Source organism: Emys orbicularis, chromosome 6 (assembly GCF_028017835.1).
Source record: "Emys orbicularis isolate rEmyOrb1 chromosome 6, rEmyOrb1.hap1, whole genome shotgun sequence".
Taxonomy (NCBI): Eukaryota; Metazoa; Chordata; order Testudines; family Emydidae; genus Emys; species Emys orbicularis.
Window position 1 is genome coordinate 122,305,284 of NC_088688.1, and position 20,758 is coordinate 122,326,041.

General features: G+C 48.8%; 1 protein-coding gene across 1 annotated transcript; it reads right to left on the bottom strand.

Annotated features, from left to right (window-relative positions):
* Positions 1-209: 209 nt before the first annotated feature.
* LOC135880521 (acyl-coenzyme A amino acid N-acyltransferase 1-like) lies at positions 210-10,101 on the bottom strand. Its single transcript, XM_065406837.1, is given in 4 exon segments — positions 210-806; positions 5,794-5,858; positions 5,861-5,995; positions 9,639-10,101. Coding segments are annotated over 4 exon segments (1,260 nt in total).
* Between the last annotated feature and the right edge of the window lie 10,657 nt (positions 10,102-20,758).

Here is a 20,758-nt window from a genome sequence, read left to right on the forward strand (position 1 = left end):
TCGTGCATTTGTGTTTCCCACCTGCTATTGGCTGCAGGCCTACAAGAGAAGATGTCCACGTTGTAGTGGTTGGAAATGCACCCTCGTCCCCCAGGCGGTGTATTTCTCTTTCAGTTGAGACCCAGAATTCACAGATTGTTCCAATATTTCTTGATCGGGTTCAGGAGGGCATGGGGCGCAGAAACTTTTCGGTCCAGGCCTCCCTGTTTTCAGAGTTTGCTGCTTCCTGTTGGGCACAGGTGGTGCCAAAGGAATTTTTGGATCTCTCTCCAAGAATGCTCCTGTGCAGCGGCATGGGGTTGGGCTTCGCCTCCCCACATCAAGGGCAAGAGGAAAAAGGGGTTCCAGGAGCAGGGGCAGAACGGGGACCCCGGGGGCTCTATCAGGTGCCCGGTGCCTGGATAAGACAGCAGAGTGCAGTTCTTTCTCCCATGTCTCCTCATCCTCTCCATCGCTTCCTCAGCATATGCTTTGCTGTTGTGGTTCTGGTCACTTTCTCCCACGACCAAGAGGAGCTGACCCTGGGCCTTTTCAACAGGGATGATGCTACCTTGATTTGCCTCTGCTCGAGTGTCCCCAATGACACTGAAGAAAGAGAGCAGCCCCAGGGGTGTGAGCCGCACACACTCAAATTTGCAAGCTATTGGACTGATGTGGAGATCACGGTAGCGCAGCGCAGTCCCGTGGATGGCATTGGTCCCGTTAATGCAAACTGTGGCTGTGATCTGTGGTAGGAACGTTGCCATTGCCAGTGCAATCTCAGCACCTTTGCAGGTTGCAACCACACCAACTCCTGCCCCTCCCACCTGAAAACACACCATACAGAAATACATTAAACGTTAAATTAATGTGCAGCCTTTTTGTGTGTGTTCTGCCCTTCAATGATTCCTGTTCTCTGATCAAGTGGCACAACAGTGACAGTCTTATCTAAGCATATTTAGTGTGGCCATCACCAAGATATCTGGACCTTCACTAGTAAGTCAAGATAACATAAGCATCCAACTGACATAAGTTTGAAAGATGGATATTCACCATTGCACCTTAAATTATGCAAGGCAAACACCAAGCCTGCAAATGCAGACTGCATTTGCACATGGCCACTTAGATGTATATAAATATTCAGCTTTCTACATGCAATTGTGCAATTAAATTAAATATGCAATTATAAGTATGAACTGCAAATCTCCATCTTGCTATCTCCATCTCCAGAACTATGTATCCACTCCCCATATTTTCCACTTTAAATGTGGCTGTCATAATTACCTTGGAAATTAGCTCCCTGTCTCCCTACCACCACCATCACCACCTCTGCTTTAAAAAACAACAACTTTGATTACACTGGTCTACAATTTTTGAGAAGTCATCTGCTTCAGCACATTTTATCTCTATTTATTATGTATTTTGATGTGCTGAATTCAAATATGACAATTAAAACAACTGATTGGCTACTGTTTCTAAGATATTTAAGTTTTTACATTTTATGTCTATGTATATTGTGTAGATAGAGTTTTAATCATAAATTGTAAACCTAGGTCTTTTCATGTGTTTATGGTTGCTTTACATGATAATATTTCACCTGTCCTGTTTATGTAACACTTTAAAAATCAGCAAAAGGGTTATATAAATAAAATTTATTATGAAACAAAAGGCAAAAAACTATTCTGTACATAGTTTAGTCCTATTCAGTGTCTACTCAGCGCTTCTTGGCTTGTCTCTTGTATTCATTAAATGGAGCATCTCTTGTCACTGTCCAGCAATAGTCTGCAAGCATTGATGGGCTCCATTTGCCCTGATAGCGTTTCTTCATTGTTGCAATGTCTTGGTGAAATCACTCGCCGTGCTCGTCGCTCACTGCTCCGCAGTTCGGTGGAAAAAAATCTAGATGAGAGTGCAAAAAAATGTATCTTTAGTGACATGTTGCAACCAAGGCTTTTGTATGCCTTGAGGAGGTTTTCCACCAACAACCTGTAGTTGTCAGCCTTGTTGTTTCCGAGAAAATTTATTGCCACTAACTGGAAGGCTTTCCATGCCGTCTTTTCCTTGCCACGCAGTGCATGGTCAAATGCATCATCTGGAAGAAGTTCACGAATCTGAGGACCAACAAAGACACCTTCCTTTATCTTAGCTTCACTTAACCTTGGAAATTTTCCACGGAGGTACTGAAAGCTGCTTGTGTTTTGTCAATGGCCTGGATGTGTAAGGGTGGTAACAAAATCTTCCTTGATTCAACAAGTGGTGGATGCTGAACACTTTTCCTCCCAGGCTCCAATGACTGTCGGAGTGGCCAATCTTTCTTGATGTAGTGGGAATCTCTTGCACGACTATCCCATTCGCAGAGAAAACAGCAGTACTTTGTGTATCCAGTCTGCAGACCAAGCAAGAGAGCAACAACCTTCAAATCGCCACAAAGCTGCCACTGATGTTGGTCATAGTTTATGCACCTCAAAAGTTGTTTCATGTTGTCATAGGTTTCCTTCATATGGACTGCATGACCAACTGGAATTGATGGCAAAACATTGCCATTATGCAGTAAAACAGCTTTAAGACTCGTCTTCGATGAATCAATGAACAGTCTCCACTCATCTGGATCGTGAACGATGTTGAGGGCTGCCATCACACCATCGATGTTGTTGCAGGCTACAAGATCACCTTCCATGAAGAAGAATGGGACAAGATCCTTTTGAGGGTCACGGAACATGGAAACCCTAACATCACCTGCCAGGAGATTCCACTGCTGTAGTCTGGAGCCCAACAGCTCTGCCTTACTCTTGGGTAGTTCCAAATCCCTGACAAGGTCATTCAGTTCACCTTGTGTTATGAGGTGTGGTTCAGAGGAGGAGGATGGGAGAAAATGTGGGTCCTGTGACATTGATGGTTCAGGATCAGAAGTTTCATCCTCTTCCTCTTCCTCGTCTGACTCAAGTGAGAATGATTCTGGTGCCTCAGGAACCGGCAGTCCTTCTCCGTGGGGTGCTGGGCGTATAGCTGATGGAATGTTTGGATAATGCACAGTCCACTTTTTCTTCTTTGACACACCTTTCCCAACTGGTGGCACCATGCAGAAGTAACAATTGCTGGTATGATCTGTTGGCTCTCTCCAAATCATTGGCACTGCAAAAGGCATAGATTTCCTTTTCCTGTTCAACCACTGGCGAAGATTTGTTGCACAAGTGTTGCAGCATATGTGTGGGGCCCACCTCTTGTCCTGATCCCCAATTTTGCAGCCAAAATAAAGGTGATAGGCTTTCTTAACCATAGTGGTTATACTGCGCTTTTGTGATGCAAAAGTCACTTCACCACAAACATAGCAGAAGTTATCTGCACTGTTCACACAAGTACGAGGCATCTCTGCTCACTTTGGCTAAATAGAAATGTGTCCCTTTGCAAAATCAAACACTGACAAATAAGAGAGCACGACACTGTATGATTTCTAGAGCTGATATAGGGCTATTTGTTCAGCAGAGTGATGTAAGCTTCGTTATGATTGCATCATCCATGACTTCTAGGAATAACATGATGCAATTCATATCATGTATGACGCAATACCAGCTTCAGATTGCATCATTCATTGTTTTGCCTAAAAAGCAAGTACTGTCCAAACCCAGTCATAGATTTAGTCATAGATCCAGTCAAAGATGTATTTTAGTCATTTCTGGTTTAAATTGAGATCCCTTCCCTTTATAACTCACTTATCCTCCGCCATTCCCAAGTCAAGGGTCGTATATACTGACCCAATAGCATATCTTGAAAACTAGAGCCAATCAACAATTTTAAGCATCATTTTCATTCTCAGTGACCCAGAATTAGTAAAGTTTGACTACATTTATTTCAGAAGCATTTTGGCTGTAGAGCAGTGTTACATACATGCTTGTTGGTAGCTGGGTAGACATTTGAGCTAGCAGGCAGGGGCGTGATGTTAACCCTGCTGAGCAGTATGAGGGAAGAGAATGGGGTTGCACCAATAGACATGTCATCCTTCAGAAGAAGTTTAGATGAGGTTCTGTCTAGTCCATCTCCCATGGAAATCCCATTGCATTCCCTCCCTCCCCCCAAAAATGTTAGATAAAAACCTTGGTGTCTTGACCCTATTGCCTTGCTCAATAACAAGTTGTAGTGCCTAACACTGGGTGAGACTCAAAAATGATAGGACATGTTCCTCTCTGAACGCAGAGCTAGTTTTCCTACGGACCCAACAGGACCCATTCTGTGAAGCAGAGAAGATTGTGATCTAGTCAGAAGGCCAAAGATAAGAAGAAGTCTGGCACACCTCTGAGCAAACTCAACAGGAGGAGAATAAAACTTGCAGTTGGTCATCTTTGTCTTCCCTGGGAGGTGTGACAGTGGGTAAGAATACTCTGTTGATGGCAGGGATTGCAGGGAGCTGCAATATGGACCAGGCAGTAATTCAAGATATGTCTACTGTAGTGAGGCGGCCTGGCTCCCAGCCGCCCCAGAGAGGTACGAGCCCCTCTGGATGCCAAAGTGGGCGGAGCCACTGGAGCCTGCGCCCGCCCCCCAAAGGTCAAAGCACAGGACAGGAAGTACCAAAGCCCCACCCCAGAGCTCAGAAGCTGCCTGGCCGCCGGAGAAGCCAGACGCTGGGGGCCTAGCTCCCGCTGGGGAGACTCCTGCAGCCTGTGACCGACCTGAGGACTGGCCATACCAGTCAAGGCCTGATGACGACCAGACCCCGGAGAAGCTGTTAAGCCTACCGGTGAGAAGTGACCCAGAGGAGCTGCCAAGCCTACCGCTCGCTGAGTACCTTGAGGAGCCCATGGTGCTTTATTCCGTGGAGGACACCGACCAGACGCAGGTACTGCTAGAGGGGGAGGTAGGAAGTAGCCCAGGGGCAGCCGACCCTAGTCTGGCTGCGGCACACCCAGAGCCGATGTCAATGTGTTGCGGCCAGGATCCCTACTGACAACAGCAGGCTGCCTGCCGCTGTTAGGGCCCCGGGCTGGGACGCAGTGGAGTGGGCGGGCCTGCGTCCCCCCGTCACTGCACTTACGGGTGGCCATCTCCCCCTTGCCCCAGATGCTCAGAACCAGGAGTCTGGATTTTTGTTCCTGAACTATTTGCTTAGCCCCTGCCTGAGGGCCTAAGCTCCTGTTTGTTTGTTTGTTTGTTTGTTTGCTGCCCCGCCCTGACCCAGGGCCTGGGCTTATCCTGAACTATTTGCTCAGCCCCTGCCTGAGGGCCTGAGCTCCTGTTTGTTTGCTGCCCCGCCCTGACCCAGGGCCCGGGCCGGATACTGAACTATTTGCTCAGCCCCTGCCTGAGGGCCTGAGCCCTTGACTGTTTCCTGCCTCACCCGGCTAATTCCCTGACTCAGCGGACCTCAGTAGTGAGGCAGCCTGGCTCCCAGCCGCCTCAGAGAGGGGCGACCCCAACTGAACCCTTCTACACTACACTGCAAAAAAAAAAAAAAAAAAAAAAAAAAAAAAGGTGTGTTCTTAACTCAGCTTAGCTGACCAACATTAGCTAACTCGGGTTAAAATAGCAGTGATGACACAGCAATTCAGCTTTTGACTCAGGTTAGTAGCTCAAGTTAAAGATTATATGGGAGAATGGGGGTGACCTTGAGCTGCTAACCTGATTTAAAAGCCACGTTGCTGTGTCCTCACTGCTCTTCTAACCTGGGTCAGCTAACCCAAGTTAAGCACACACTGTTTTTTGCAGGGTAGTTATATACTTAGACACACAAGCTACACCTTATGGAGGGTTGTTGGATTTCTTCGGCAGTAGTTGCGATAGGGAGACAAGATATAGAACTTATCTGTGAGCAGAAAGTACCTTTGGATGTTCCAAGAGTATGTTGGCAGCTTCCTCAAAATATTCCAGCTCCACCTCCTCTAAAAACTGGGCAGGTCTTCATACGCAAAGTAAGCTAGGGCCAGTGCAGCAAAGCCACGACTGGCAAGGAGGCTGGCTCGGAATTCAATGAGTCCACCCACGCCACCAAACATGTCAATCAGCCCTGGAAAAGGACCTTCCCCTGAGGAGAACAAGGAAGAGAAAATGAGTGAAAACCAGAGACATAAACAAGGAAAGGGAAGCATGGATTCACAGAATGATAGAAGACTAGGGTTGGAAGAGACCTCAGGAGGTCATCTAGTCCAACCCCCTGCTCAAAGCAGGACCAACCCCAACTAAATCATCCCAGCCAGGGCTTTGTCAAGCCGGGCATTTAAAAACCTCTAAGGATGGAGATTCCACCACCTGCCTAGGGAACCCATTCCAGTGCTTCATCACCCTCCTAGTGAAATAGTTTTTCCTAATAGCCAACTTAAAACCTCCCCCACTGCAACGTGAGACCATTTCTCCTTGTTCCATCATCTGCCACCCCTGAGAACAGCCGAGCGCCATCCTCTTTGGAACCCCCCTTCAGGTAGTTGAAGGCTGCTATCAAATCTCCTCTCACTCTTCTTTTCTGCAGACTAAATAAGCCCAGTTCCCTCAGCCTCTCCACATAAGTCATGTGCCCCAGCCCTCTAATCATTTTCATTGCCCTCCGCTGGACTCTGTCCAATTTGTCCACATCCTTTCTGTAGTGGGGGGCCCAAAACTGACACAATACTCCAAATGTGGCCTCACTAGTGCCGCATAGCGGGGAATAATCACTTCCCTCGATCTGCTGGCAATGCTCCTACTAATGGAGCCCAATATGCCGTTAGCCTTCTTGGCAAAAAGGGCACACTGCTGACTCATATCCAGCTTCTCATTCACTATAATCCCCAGGTCCTTTTCTGTCCTAAAGTGCTGTTTAGCCAGTCGGTCCCCAGCCGTGCATGGGATTCTTCCATCCTAAGTGCAGGACTCTGCACTTGTCCTTGTTGAACCTCATCAGATTTCTTTTGGCCCAATCCTCCAATTTGTCTAGGTCACTTTGGACTCTATCCCTACCGTCTAGCTTATCTCCCCAGCTTAATGTCATCCACAAACTTGCTGAGGGTGCAATCCATCCCATCATCCAGATCATTACTGAAGATGTTGAACAAAACCGGCCCCAGGACCAACCCCTGGGGCACTCCGCTTGATACTGGCTGCCAACTAGACATCGAGCCATTGATCATTACCCATTGAGCCCGACAATCTAGCCAGCTTTCTATCCACCTTACAGTCCATTCATCCAATCCATACTACTTTAACTTGCTGGCAAGAATACCGTGGGAGACCGTATCAAAACCTTTGCTAAAGTCAAGGTATATCACATCCACCGCTTTCCTCATATCCACAGAGCCACTTGTCTCATCATAGAAGGCAATCAGGTTGGTCAGGCATGACTTGCCCTTGGTGAATCCATGTTGACTGGTCCTGATCACCTTCCTCTCCTCCAAGTGCTTCAAAATGGATTCCTTAAGGACCTGCTTCATGATTTTTCCAGGGACTGAGGTGAGGCTGACCGATCTATAGTTCCCTGGATTCTCCTTCTTCCCTTTTTTAAAGATGGGCACTATATTTGCCTTTTTCCTGTCGTCCGGGACCTCGCCCGATCACCACGAGTTTTCAAAGATAACGGCCAATGGCTCTGCAATCACATCAGCCAACTCCCTCAGCACCCTCAGATGCATTAGATCCCTATGCATGGACTTATGCATGTCCAGCTTTTCTAAATAGTCCTTAACCTGTTCTTTCACCACTGCAAAGATACTCTCCCCTCTCTTCGTTACATGGATCCCATCTCTTCCTAGCAATCCTCCTTCCTGGAACAACATCCCACAGTAGAAGAATCCAAAGCCCTCTCTTCGACACCACCTGTGCAACCACGCATTTACCTCCACAATTCGATGGTCCCTACCTGGGCCTTTCCTTCAACTGGGAGGATGGACGAGAACACAACTTGCATGATGAGAACACGATTCAGTGTCAAAATGGCTAGAACTGGAATCATTGTCACTAGCTAACAGCACCCCTGACCCCAGCCTTTCCCATTCTTACCTCTCATAGCCTACTCCTGGGAGCGGAGCAGAATTCTGGGATCTGCCTTTCTACTTTCAGATGAATCAACTAGAACCCTCAGACAACAGCCCTACTACTGCTGTGACATGGAGCCCAGCCAAGATGGTGCGACCCTAAGAGCCCTTTTATCCCGACTGGCGCAGGGTGCACAGTGGTATGTAAAAATAAATCCCAGCAAGTCTGACAAATGCGCTACCGACAGCACAAAGTTGTCAGAATATTTATCTAACCGCTGTGTTGTAAGGCATCATATGAAAACTGGTGACGTGCTGGTCACGGATATCACTGCATGATGTATGTATGGTTAACGTGTAGAGCTATGTAGGTATGCTGGAAATGTGTTACTAAAACATGTTTAGATGAAGCAATCCAAGTCAGGCTGATAAACGGGTTTGTGCTAGACAAAGGTACCTGGATTTGCCAGTCTGCCTGGGTCAAGCTTTGTAAGCCAGAGACAATGAAAGTATATTTGCATTTAAAGTGAACAAAGCAATCAGTCCAGCAGAGCCAATTAAGTTATGTCATAACCATACCCAAAGGACCTCATTGGTCAATACACTCTCATGCTAGGTACTGGACAAAGCCACAAACACCTAGTTAGACACAGTCCCTGCCCCAAGGAGGTTCCAGTCTAGAAAGTAGAGTCCTCTCAGCAGGTTATACACACTAGGGATGGATGGGGCTGTCCACGGGCGGAAATTTAGAAATTGGGGAAACCACTGAGGAAGAGCCTGAACTTGATTTCTCTAGTTATATGGCAAGGACTTGCCCACCTGAAATGTTTGAAGATAGACCTTTGAAAGAGAAGAGCCTTAACTGGATTCCTGAGGTTCCCTAGACTAGGCTATAGACATGTTTCTAATTTTAGATGACAAAATTAATAATGACCCTTTACGAGCCCCTTCATACAGCTGGGGGACTGTGCACTTCACAAGCACCCCACCCCTCTGCTCACCACACACACACACACACACGGGTAGGCACGTGCAAACAGAGCATTGTTTTTCCATGTGAACAGCGTAACAGCCTCAGGATCTGCAGTTTGCACACAGAGCTCGGTTACGAAGAGGAAGAAAGCTCTGCATGGCTGTTCACAAGCACTGGGGCTTGTGCCTTACGTAGAAAGATGAGGCAGATGAGAAAGAGGTGGAGGACAGAAGAGAGAGAAAGGAATGGAATTGGGTGAAAAAAAGCAAGGAAAATTTGAATACTCATGAATGAATTTTTTTGAATGAATGTGCTTTGGTCTGTGTGTGTGCCCTTGTGTGTTTGCGTTTTACTCGCAGGAATGTTTATGGAAACAGCAAATTGTAAGCTAATACTGGAAGAGAGTCACTGAAAGTGATTCAGAACTCATCAATATGAGTATTCTCAATGGAAACTGAATCCTGAAATTCATGCTCATCTAGTCATGAAGCAAAATCACCCCCACGTGACCCATCGATCCAATCATAACTAACCAACGCAGCTGAGATTTTTGCACTCATGACAAACTCCTGGGGACAATCTTCAGGACAGGAATTAGTCACAGAAATTATCTGGCAAACAAATACATTGGAGAAGATTGCAATCAGTTGGCAGACCATTCGTGAACAGAAAAAGGAACCTTTGCTGAATCAAGTCCTTCTTTATGGCTCATTCACCCAGTTCTAGAACCGAGGAGACGGGGATTCTCTCACCTGGAGGGAGGAAGAGGGCTCCGCGGACTCTGCTGCCCCTGATCTGGACCCGTTGTACTCCGGGTACCACGTACCACCTCTCCACAGTCTGGCTGGCTGCAGGCTGATCGCGGGGTGAGGAAAACACGTGATATGAGTCGAACAAGTCCAGGCGAACCCGGAAGGGACTCTGCATCACATCCCGCTTCATCAGCCTATGGAACAGCTTTTCTGGCTTCAGGCACTGAAACAGACCCATGGGCTGCACACCAGTGTAATCCCCTCCAGTGGCAGCAGCCTGCTCCAGGTCCACCTCGCCAGCCTTATCTGACCAGTAGAGCGCTTGGGAGCAGAAGAGCACCCCTTTCTCATCGGTCAGAGAGGCTTGGAGGGTCACCAGCTGGGAGGGGGGCAAGCCAGAGACTTGGATTTTCAGTGGTTCATCAGCAAGGGATATCTTTGGGGTGACTGTGAGCCTGATCATTGCTAAAGCAGGGGCTGCCGATAGCCCTCAGGTCCCTGGGAAACAAGGAGAGATGAAATTAGGAATACCAAACGGTTAAACTACAGTGTGCTGAAATAGGAGGAAGGCATGGAAGATTCCAATTAAGTCAGGCCATCCAGCCCATTGCCTGGTAATACTTCGTCTTGCTCACAGCAAATGCAATCACAATGGTATGAACACTTGTGCACCGTGAGAAGCACTTGTGTACGTGGCTATGTGGTGTACTAGGAGGTTTCAGCAGCAGTCACCAAGGCATCACTGAATCAAAGATCTGAGTGGAGCTCACGGTTCAGAGACACTCATGAAAAAACCATGGAACAGCCCAATTGATTGTGGGGCTTAGGATTTCTGGATGCCACAGGGATTGTCGATCATAGACCAAGGGGCTCATCTGCTAGTTCTCTGCTTGGAATAGTTTTTACGGCAACCTCCACACCCAGTTAAGATGTAAATAGCAATGTGCTGGAGGTGCAAGAACCACATGTGACGGGTTCGGTCACAGAGACTCCCTTGGGACTGTCACCTGATGTGCTGAAACTACCTCTGAGCCCGTTTCCCCTGTCAGCTTGGGACTTCCAGAACCCTGCCTTGTTGAGCCAGACACGCTAGCCGGCTGCAACACAGACCCAGGGTCTGAACCACATCCCAAAAGCTGCAGGTTTTAACTGAAAACCACTCAGGAGGTACTCCTGTCTCCAGCACCCAGACACCCAGCTTCCAATGGGATCCAAACCCCACATAAATCCGTTTTTACTCTGTATAAAGCATATACAGGGTAAACTCATAAATTGTCGGCCCTCTAGAACACGAACAGAGAGATATGCACAGCTCTTTGCTCCCCCAGGTATTAATCACTTAGGCCTGGTCTACACTACGAGTTTAGGTCGACTTTAGCCGCGTTAAATCGAATTAAGCCTGGACACGTTTACACGACGAAGCCCTTTCTTTCGACTTAAAGGGCCCTTTAAACCGGTTTCTTTACACCACCTCCGACGAGGGGATTAGCGATGAAATCGGCCTTAGGGGGTCGGAATTGGGTTAGTGTGGACGGAATTCGACTTTATTGGCCTCCGGGAGCTATCCCACAGTGCTTCATTGTGACCGCTCTGGACAGCACTCTCAACTCAGATGCACTGGCCAGGTAGACAGGAAAAGCCCCGCGAACGTTTGAATTTCATTTCCTGTTTGCTCAGCGTGGAGAGCACAGGTGACCATGCAGAGCTCATCAGCACAGGTAACCGTGATGGAGTCCCAGTCCCAGGATCGCAAAAGAGCTCCAGCCTGGAGCGAACGGGAGGTACGGGATCTGCTCGCCATCTGGGGAGATGAATCTGTGCTGGCCGAACTCCGAAGCAGTAAAAGAAATGGCAAAATATTAGAAAAGGTCTCCAAGGCCATGAAGGACAGAGGCCATAACAGGGACGCACAGCAGTGCCGCGTGAAAATTAAGGAGCTAAGGCAAGCCTACCACAAATCCAGAGAAGCGAACGGAAGGTCCGGGGCTGAGCCGCAAACATGCCGCTTCTATGCGGAGCTGCATGCCATTCTAGGGGGTGCAGCCACCACTACCCCAGGTGTATGCTATGAGTCCCTCACTGGAGAAAGACACAGGGAAGCGGGTTCGGCGGACGAGGAAGATGAGGATGGAGAGAACATAGATAGCTCACAGCAGCAAGGAAGCGGAGAAACCGGTTTCCCCAACAGCCAGGATATGTTTATCACCCTGGACCTGGAACCAGTAACCCCCGAACTCACCCAAGACCCTGTGGGCACACAGGGGACCTCTGGTGAGTGTACCTTTGTAAATATTACACATGGTTTAAAAACAAGCGTGTTTAATGATTAATGATTAATTTGCCCTGGCAATCACGGCCAGTAAAGCTACTGGAAAAGTCTGTTAACGTGTATGGGGATGGAGCGGAAATCCTCCAGGGACATCTCCAGAAAGCTCTCCTTCATGTACTCCCAAAGCCTTTGCAAAAGGTTTCTGGGGAGGGCTGCCTTATCCCGTCCGCCATGGTAGGACACTTTACCACGCCAGGCCAGTAGCACGTAGTCGGGAATCATTGCATAACAAAGCATGGCAGCGTATGGTCCCGGTGTTTGCTGGCATGCAGACAACATCCATTCCTTATCGCTCTTTGTTATCCTCCGGAGAGTGATATCATTCACGGTCACCTGGTTGAAATGGGGCGATTTTATAAAGGGGACATTCAGAGGTGCCCCTTCCTGCTCTGCTGAACAGAAATATTCCCCGCTGTTAACCACGCGGTGGGGGGGAGGGGTGAATTGACCATCCCAGAGAATTGGGTGTGTGGGGGGAGGGGAGTTAGTTGGGTTTGTGCTGCATGTTAAAGCTGAAACCGCAGCCCCTCCTTTTACATTGCAAACCCATTTTAAATGGCCAACCCAACGGGTGCTTGGTATGGTTAATGAGAGCAGTACTGTTTTAAACCATCCCCACTTGTTAACAAGGTTAAAAAAGCCAAAAGACTGTGTCTTACCATGGCTGCCTGCCAGCTGAAATCTGTGGCCTGGTACTGCGTGAGTGATCTCTCACACAAAACCGGCAGGCCCTCAATATAAGAGGAAAAATGCGACCTTGTAACGAAAGCACATGTGCTGTGTGATGTGAACATCAAAATCTAACGTGAAAGACTGTACCCATTGTTCTCTAAAATGTATCTTTTTTAACAACCTCTCCCTTCTCCTCCACCAGCTGCAAATGTTTCACCTTCACAGAGGCTAGTGAATATTAGAAAACGTAAGCGAAGGACGCGTGACGAAATGTTCACTGAACTACAGACTGCCTCCCACGCTGACAGAGCACAGCAGAATGCGTGGAGGCAGTCAATGACTGATTTTAAAAAAGCCCAATATGAGTGAGAGGAGAGGTGGCGGGCTGAAGAGCAGAGGTTGCGTGCTGAAACGCGGGCTGAAGAGGAGAAGTGGCGTCAGCTTGTAATCAGAAAGCAAGAATCGATGCTCCGGCTGCTGGAGCATCAAAGTGATATGCTCCTGCGTATGGTTGAGCTGCAGGAAAGGCAGCAGGAGCAGAGACCGCCGCTACAGCCCCTCTGTAACCAACAGCCCTCCTCCCCAAGTCCCATTGCCTCCTCACCCAGACGCCCAAGAACACGGTGGGGGGGCCTCCGGCCACCCAATCACTCCAGCCTAGATGATTTCCAGTGCAATAAGTTTTAAAGTTTTAAAGTGCAGTGTGTCCTTTTCCTTCCCTCCTCCCCCACCCATCCCGGGCTACCTTTGCAATTATCCCCCTAGTTGTGTGCTGAATTAATAAAGAATGCATGAATGTGAAGTAACAATGACTTTATTGCCTCTGCAAGTGGTGCTTGAAGAGGGGAGGGTAGGGGAGGGTGGGGTGCTTGGTTTACAGGGTAGTAGAGTTAACCGGGTGGGTGGGGGGGGGGCTGCGATTTCATCAAGGAGAAACAAACAGAAGTTTCACACCGTAGCCTGGCCAGTCACAAAACTAGTTTTCAAAGCTTCTCTGATGCGCACCGCGCCCTGCTGTGCTGCTCTAACCGACCTGGTGTCTGGCTGCGCGTAATCAGCGGCCAGGCGATTTGCCTCTACCTCCCACCCCGCCATAAATGTCTCCCCCTTACTCTCACAGATACTGTGGAGCGCACAGCAAGCAGCAATAACAATGGGGATATTCTTTTCGCTAAGGTCTGAGCGAGTCAGTAAGCTGCGCCAGCGCGCTTTTAAACGCCCAAATGCACATTCCACCACCATTCGGCACTTGCTCAGCCTGTAGGTGAACAGGTCCTGACTCCTGTCCAGGCTGCCTGTGTACGGCTTCATGAGCCATGGCATTAAGGGGTAGGCTGGGTCCCCAAGGATCACGATAGGCATTTCAACATCCCCAACGGTTATTTTCTGGTCCGGGAAGAAAGTCCCTTCCTCCAGCTTTCGAAACAGAACAGAGTGCCTGAAGACGCGAGCATCATGTACCCTTCCCGGCCAGCCCACGTTGATGTCGGTGAAACGTCCCTTGTGATCCACCAGGGCTTGCAGCAGCATTGAAAAGTACCCCTTGCGGTTTATGTACTCGGTGGCTTGGTGCTCCGGTGCCAAGATAGGGATATGGGTTCCGTCTATCGCCCCACCACAGTTTGGGAATCCCATTGCAGCAAAGCCATCCACTATGTCCTGCACGTTTCCCAGAGTCACTACCCTTGATATCACCAGGTCTCTCATTGCCCTGGCAACTTGGATCACAGCAGCCCCCACAGTAGATTTGCCCACTCCAAATTGATTCCCGACTGACCGGTAGCTGTCTGGCGTTGCAAGCTTCCCCAGGGCTATCGCCACTCGCTTCTCAACTGTGAGGGCTGCTCTCATCCTGGTATTCTGGCGCTTCAGGGCAGGGGAAAGCAAGTCACAAAGTTCCATGAAAGTGCCCTTACGCATGCGAAAGTTTCGCAGCCACTGGGCATCGTCCCAGACCTGCAACACGATGCGGTCCCACCAGTCGGTGCTTGTTTCCCGGGCCCAGAATCGGCGTTCCACGGCATGAACCTGCCCCAGTAACACCATGATTTCCACATTGCTGGGGCCTGTGCCTTGTGAGAGGTCCATGTCAATTTCCTCATCACTATCGTCGCCGCGCTGCAATCGCCTCCTCCTCAGCTGGTCCTGGTTTTGCTTTGGCATGTCCAGGCTCTGCATATACTCCAGGACAATGCGCGTGGTGTTCATAGTGCTCATAATTGCCGGGGTGATCTGAGCGGGATCCATGATCCCAGTGATAGCTATGGCGTCTGGTCTGAAAAAAGGCATGAAACTAGTATCTAAAGACCAGGGGAAGAAGGGAGGGAGGGAGGGAGGGGCGAGTGACGACATGGCGTACAGGTACAGGGAATTAAAATCAAGAAAGGTGGCTGTGCATCAGGGAGAAATACAAACAACTGTCACACAGAATGCCACCCCCCCCCCCCCGAGATTGAACTCCTAAGCCTGGGTTTAGCGGGCCGTTGATTTGACGGAGGGAGGGGGGAAGGAAATGAATACAGAACAAATCTATTTTTTACATCTTAAGACGACAGTGCAGCATGACTGATAGCCCTCGGCATTTTCTGGGTGCTTGGCAGCAAATACTGGGCGCGTACCAGTATGATGATGATGGATACCAATCATAATATACTATTTATTGCCAAAAGGCAAGGGATTGCTGCTGTGTAGCAATGTAACCCTACGTGTGCCAGCCACATCTCTGCCAGCACCCAGATCGCCCTCGGCCTTTTCTGGGTGCTTAGCAGACAATACTTGGCAGAAAATAGTATACTACGACTGGTAGCCATCATTGTCCAATGAGGACGGTTAAAGGCAAGGGGTTGCTGCTGTGTAGCAATGTAACCCCATGTGTGCCAGCCATATGTCTGCCAGCACCCAGATCGCCCTCGGCCTCTTCTGGGTGCTCAGCAGACAATACTTGGCAGAAAATAATATACTATGACTGATATCCATGATTGTCCAACGAGGACGGTTACCAGTCGTAATAAACCATCTACTGCCAAAAGGCAAGGGGCTGGTGCAATGCAGCCCTACGGCTGCCAGCCCCACAGCTACCAGCATCCCGATCGCCGATGAAGGCTACCACTCATGCTGCACCGTCTACCGCCAAAAGGCAGTTAGCTGCTGCTGCTGTGTAGCAATGCAGTCCCACGTCTGCCGGCACCCGGAAGACATATGGTGACGGTGAGCTGAGCTGAGCGGGCTCCATGCTTGGCGTGGTATGTTGTCTGCACAGGTAACCCAGGTAAAAAGGCGCGAATCTATTGTCTGCCGTTGCTGTGACGGCGGGGGAGGGGCCTGACGCAATGTACCCAGAACCCCCCACGGCACTGTTTTGCATCATTCGGGCATTGCGATCTCAACCCATAATTCCAATGGGCGCCGGAGACTGCCGCAGACTGCGGGAACTGTGGGATAGGTACCCATAGTGCAATGCGCCGGAAGTCGACGCTAGCCTCGGTACTGTGGACGCGGTCCGCCGACTTCATGCACTTAGAGCATTTTATGTGGGGACACACACAATCGGCTGCATACAACCGGTTTCTATAAAACCGGCTTCTATAAATCCGACCTAATTTTGTAGTGTAGACATAGCCTTACTCTGGGTTAATCAATAAACAAAAGTGATTTTATTAAGTATAAAAAATAGGATTTAAGTGGTTTCAAGTAATGAGACAGAACAAAAGTATCAGAGGGGTAGCCATGTTAGTCTGGATCTGTCTTAAGCAACAGAGAGTCCTGTGGCACCTTTAAGACTAACAGATGTATTGGAGCATAATTATGTAACAGCCAGGCAAGGTGTGTTAGTTTTATCTTTGTTTTCTCAACTTGTAAATGTACCTTTTGCTAGAGTGTTTATCTGTTTGCTGTAACTTTGAACCTAAGGCTAGAGGGGGTTTCTCTGGGCTCTTTAAGTTTGATTACCCTGTAAAGTTATTTTCCATCCTGATTTTACAGAGATGATTTTTACCTTTCTTTAAATAAAAGCCTTCTTTTTAAGAACCTGATTGATTTTTTCCTTGTTCTAAGATCCAAGGGGATTGATCTGGACTCACCAGGAATTGGTGGGGAGAAAGGGAAGGGGGGGGAGGGGAATGATTAATTCCTCCTTGTTTTAAGATCAAAGGGGTTTTGGATCAGTGTTCACCAGGGAATTGGTGGAAGAGTCTTGAGAATTGGTGGAGCATAATTATGCTCCAATACATCTGTTAGTCTTAAAGGTGCCACAGGACTCACTTTGTTCTGTCTTAAGCAACAGAAAGTCACCAAGTAAAATAAAACAAAACACGCAAGTCTAAGCCTAATACATTTAAGAAACCGAATACAGGTAATATCTCACCCTCAGAGATGTTCCAATAAGCTTCTTTCACAGACTAGACTCCTTCGTAGTCTGGGCCAAATCCTTTCCCCTGGTACAGCCCTTGTTCCAGCTCAGGTGGTGTTAAGGTTCCTTCCCCACTCTGAACTTTAGGGCACAGATGTAGGGACCTGCATGAAAACCTCTAAGCTTCTCTACCAGCTTAGATCTGCTTTTGCTGCCACCACTTCCAATGTGCTAACTCCCTTCCCTTGGTAGCCTTGAGAGACTCTTCTACCAATTCCCTGGTGAACACTGATCCAAAACCCCTTTGATTCCACAACCTCCCTAGGCAATTTATTCCAGTGTTTAACCACCCTGACAGTTAGGAACTTTTTCCTAATGTCCAACCTAAACGTCCCTTGCTGCAGTTTAAGCCCATTGCTTCTTGTTCTATCCTTAGAGGCTAAGGTGAACAAGTTTTCTCCCTCCTCCTTATGACACCCTTTTAGATACCTGAAAACTGCTATCATGTCCCCTCTCAGTCTTCTCTTTTCCAAACTAAACAAACCCAATTCTTTCAGCCTTCCTTCATAGGTCATGTTCTCTAGACCTTTAATCATTCTTGTTGCTCTTCTCTGGACCCTCTCCAATTTCTCCACATCTTTCTTGAAATGCGGTGCCCAGAACTGGACACAATACTCCAGTTGAGGCCTAACCAGCGCAGAGTAGAGCGGAAGAATGACTTCTCATGTCTTGCTCACAACACACCTGTTAATGCATCCCAGAATCATGTTTGCTTTTTTTGCAACAGCATCACACTGTTGACTCATATTTAGCTTGTGGTCCACTATAATCCCTAGATCCCTTTCTGCCATACTCCTTCCTAGACAGTCTCTTCCCATTCTATATGTATAAAACTGATTGTTCCTTCCTAAGTGAAGTACTTTGCATTTGTCTTTATTAAACTTCATCCTGTTTACCTCAGACCATTTCTCCAATTTGTCCAGATCATTTTGAATTTTGACCCTATCCTCCAAAGCAGTTGCAATCCCTCCCAGTTTGGTATCATCTGCAAACTTAATAAGCGTACTTTCTATGCCAATATCTAAGTCGTTGATGAAGATATTGAACAGAGACGGTCCCAAAACAGACCTCTGCGGAACCCCACTCGTTATGCCTTTCCAGCAGGATTGGGAACCATTAATAACTACCCTCTGAGTACAGTTATTCAGCCAGTTATACACCCACCTTATAGTAGCCCCATCTAAATTATATTTGCCTAGTTTATCGATAAGAATATCATGCGAGACCGTATCAAATGCCTTACTAAAGTCTAGGTATACCACATCCACCGCTTCTCCCTTATCCACAAGACTCGTCATCCTATCAAAGAAAGCTATCAGATTGGTTGGACATGATTTGTTCTTTACAAATCCATGCTGGCTATTCCCTATCACCTTACCACCTTCCAAGTGTTTGCAGATGATTTCCTTAATTACTTGCTCCATTATCTTCCCTGGCACAGAAGTTAAACTAACTGGTCTGTAGTTTCCTGGGTTGTTTTTATTTCCCTTTTTGTAGATGGGCACTATGTTTGCCCTTTTCCAGTCTTCTGGCATCTCTCCTGTCTCCCATGATTTTCCAAAGATAATAGCTAGAGGCTCAGATACCTCCTCTGTTAGCGCCTTGAGTATTCTAGGATGCATTTCATCAGGCCCTGGTGACTTGCAGGCATCTAACTTTTCTAAGAGATTTTTTAACTTGTTCTTTCTTTATTTTATCTTCTAACCCTACCCCCTTCCCATTAGCATTCACTATGTTAGGCATTCCTTCAGACTTCTCGGTGAAGACCGAAACAAAGAAGTCATTAAGCATGTCTGCCATTTCCAAGTTTCCTGTTACTGTTTCTCCCTCCTCACTGAGCAGTGGGCCTACCCTGTCTTTGGTCTTCCTCTTGCTTCCAATGTATTGATAAAAAGTCTTCTTGTTTCCCTTTATTCCCGTAGCTAGTTTGAGCTCATTTTGTGCCTTTGCCTTTCTAATCTTGCCCCTGCATTCCTGTGTTGTTTGCCTATATTCATCCTTTGTAATTTGTCCGAGCTTCCATTTTTTATATGACTCCTTTTTATTTTTTAGATCATGCAAGATCTCGTGGTTAAGCCAAGGTGGGCTTTTGCCGCATTTTCTATCTTTCCTAACCAGTGGAATAGCTTGCTTTTGGGCCCTTAATAGTGTCCCGTTGAAAAACTGCCAACTCTCCTCAGTTGTTTTTCCCCCTCAGTCTTGATTCCCATGGGACCTTACCTATCAGCTCTCTGAGCTTTAGGGTTACCATCCGTCCGGGTTTCCCCGGACATGTCCGGCTTTTTCAGCTTTAAATGGCCGTCCGGGGGGGGATTTCTAATAAAGTAGAAATGTCCGGGATTTCCCCCTTCCCCTCATGCAGAGTGCGGCGCGGCTGATTGGAGGGCTGGGCCTGATTGAAAGCCGCTCGCAGCCACTGGGGCCTCTAGCAGCCAGAGTCCCTCCCCTCCCCCACTCCCTCCTCCCCCGCAGAGCAGTGCGGCACAGTGTTTGGGTCCACGTGGAGCCCGCAGCTCTCCCTCTGCCGGGGGAGCGGGGGAGCAGGGCAGGCGGGGGGGGTGCAGAGGCTGCAGGGCAAGGAGGAGCAGGGCAGGCAGGGGCATAGAGGCTGCAGGGGCAGGGCAGGTGGGGGGCGCAGAGGCTGCAGGGGCGGAGGGGTGCAGGGGCTGCAGGGCGAGCGGGGAGCAGGGCAGGCAGGGGCATAGAGGCTGCAGGGGCAGGGGATGCAGGGGCAGGGCAGGCAGGGGGGTGCAGAGGCTGCAGGGCGAGGAGGAGCAGGGCAGGCAGGGGCATAGAGGCTGCAGAGGCAGGGGGGCGCAAAGGCTGCAGGGGCGGGGGGGTGCAGGGCGAGTGGGGAGCAGGGAAGCACTTAGCAACCCCCAACCAAGATCAGAGCGGGAGGGAGGAAGGGGAATGCAGGGTGCTCAGAGGAGGGGGCAGAGTTGGGGCAGGGACTTTGGGGAAGGGGTTGGAATGGGGCGGGGAAGGGGCTGGGTTGGGGCAGGGCCGGGGGCGGGAAAGGAGCCCCGTGGAGTGTCCTCTTTTTTTAAATGTTTGAATATGGTAACCCTACTGAGCTTACCAAAATCCGCCTCCCTGAAATCCATTGTCTCTATTTTGCTGTACTCCCTTCTACCCTTCCTTAGAATTGTGAACTCTATGATTTCATGATCACTTTCACCCAAGTTTCACCTTCCACTTTCAAATTCTCCCAGAGCCGGTGGGGGGGGGGGGAGGAGGAAGAGGAGGAGGAGGAGGAAAACAGGAGTGATGGTGGTGGGCTGGATGGAGACACCCCGGAATCCCTGGAGCCATGCAGCCAGGAGCTCTTCTCGAGCCAGGAGGAAGGTAGCCAGTCGCAGCGGCAGGTACTTGGTGGAGGACAAACAGAAGAGCAGGTTCCCGGTAAGCGTTTTTTTTTTTTTCGGGAAGGAATTTTTTCGGTGCGGGCTCTTTGAGAGAGGAGGGTTAGGCATGCATGCCTAGATGCGGAATAGTGCATTGATGTGGTTTATCACATCGCGGTAATCTCCTCGAATGTCTCATCCAGAACGTGTGCAATGCGCTTGCGCAGGTTTATCGGGAGAGTCACCGTGGTCCTTGTCCTAGCCAGGCTAACGTGTCCGCGCCACTGTGCCGCGAGGGGGGGGGGGGGACCATTGCTGCACACAGGCAAGCTGCATATGGGCCAGGGCGGAAGCCGCATTGCAG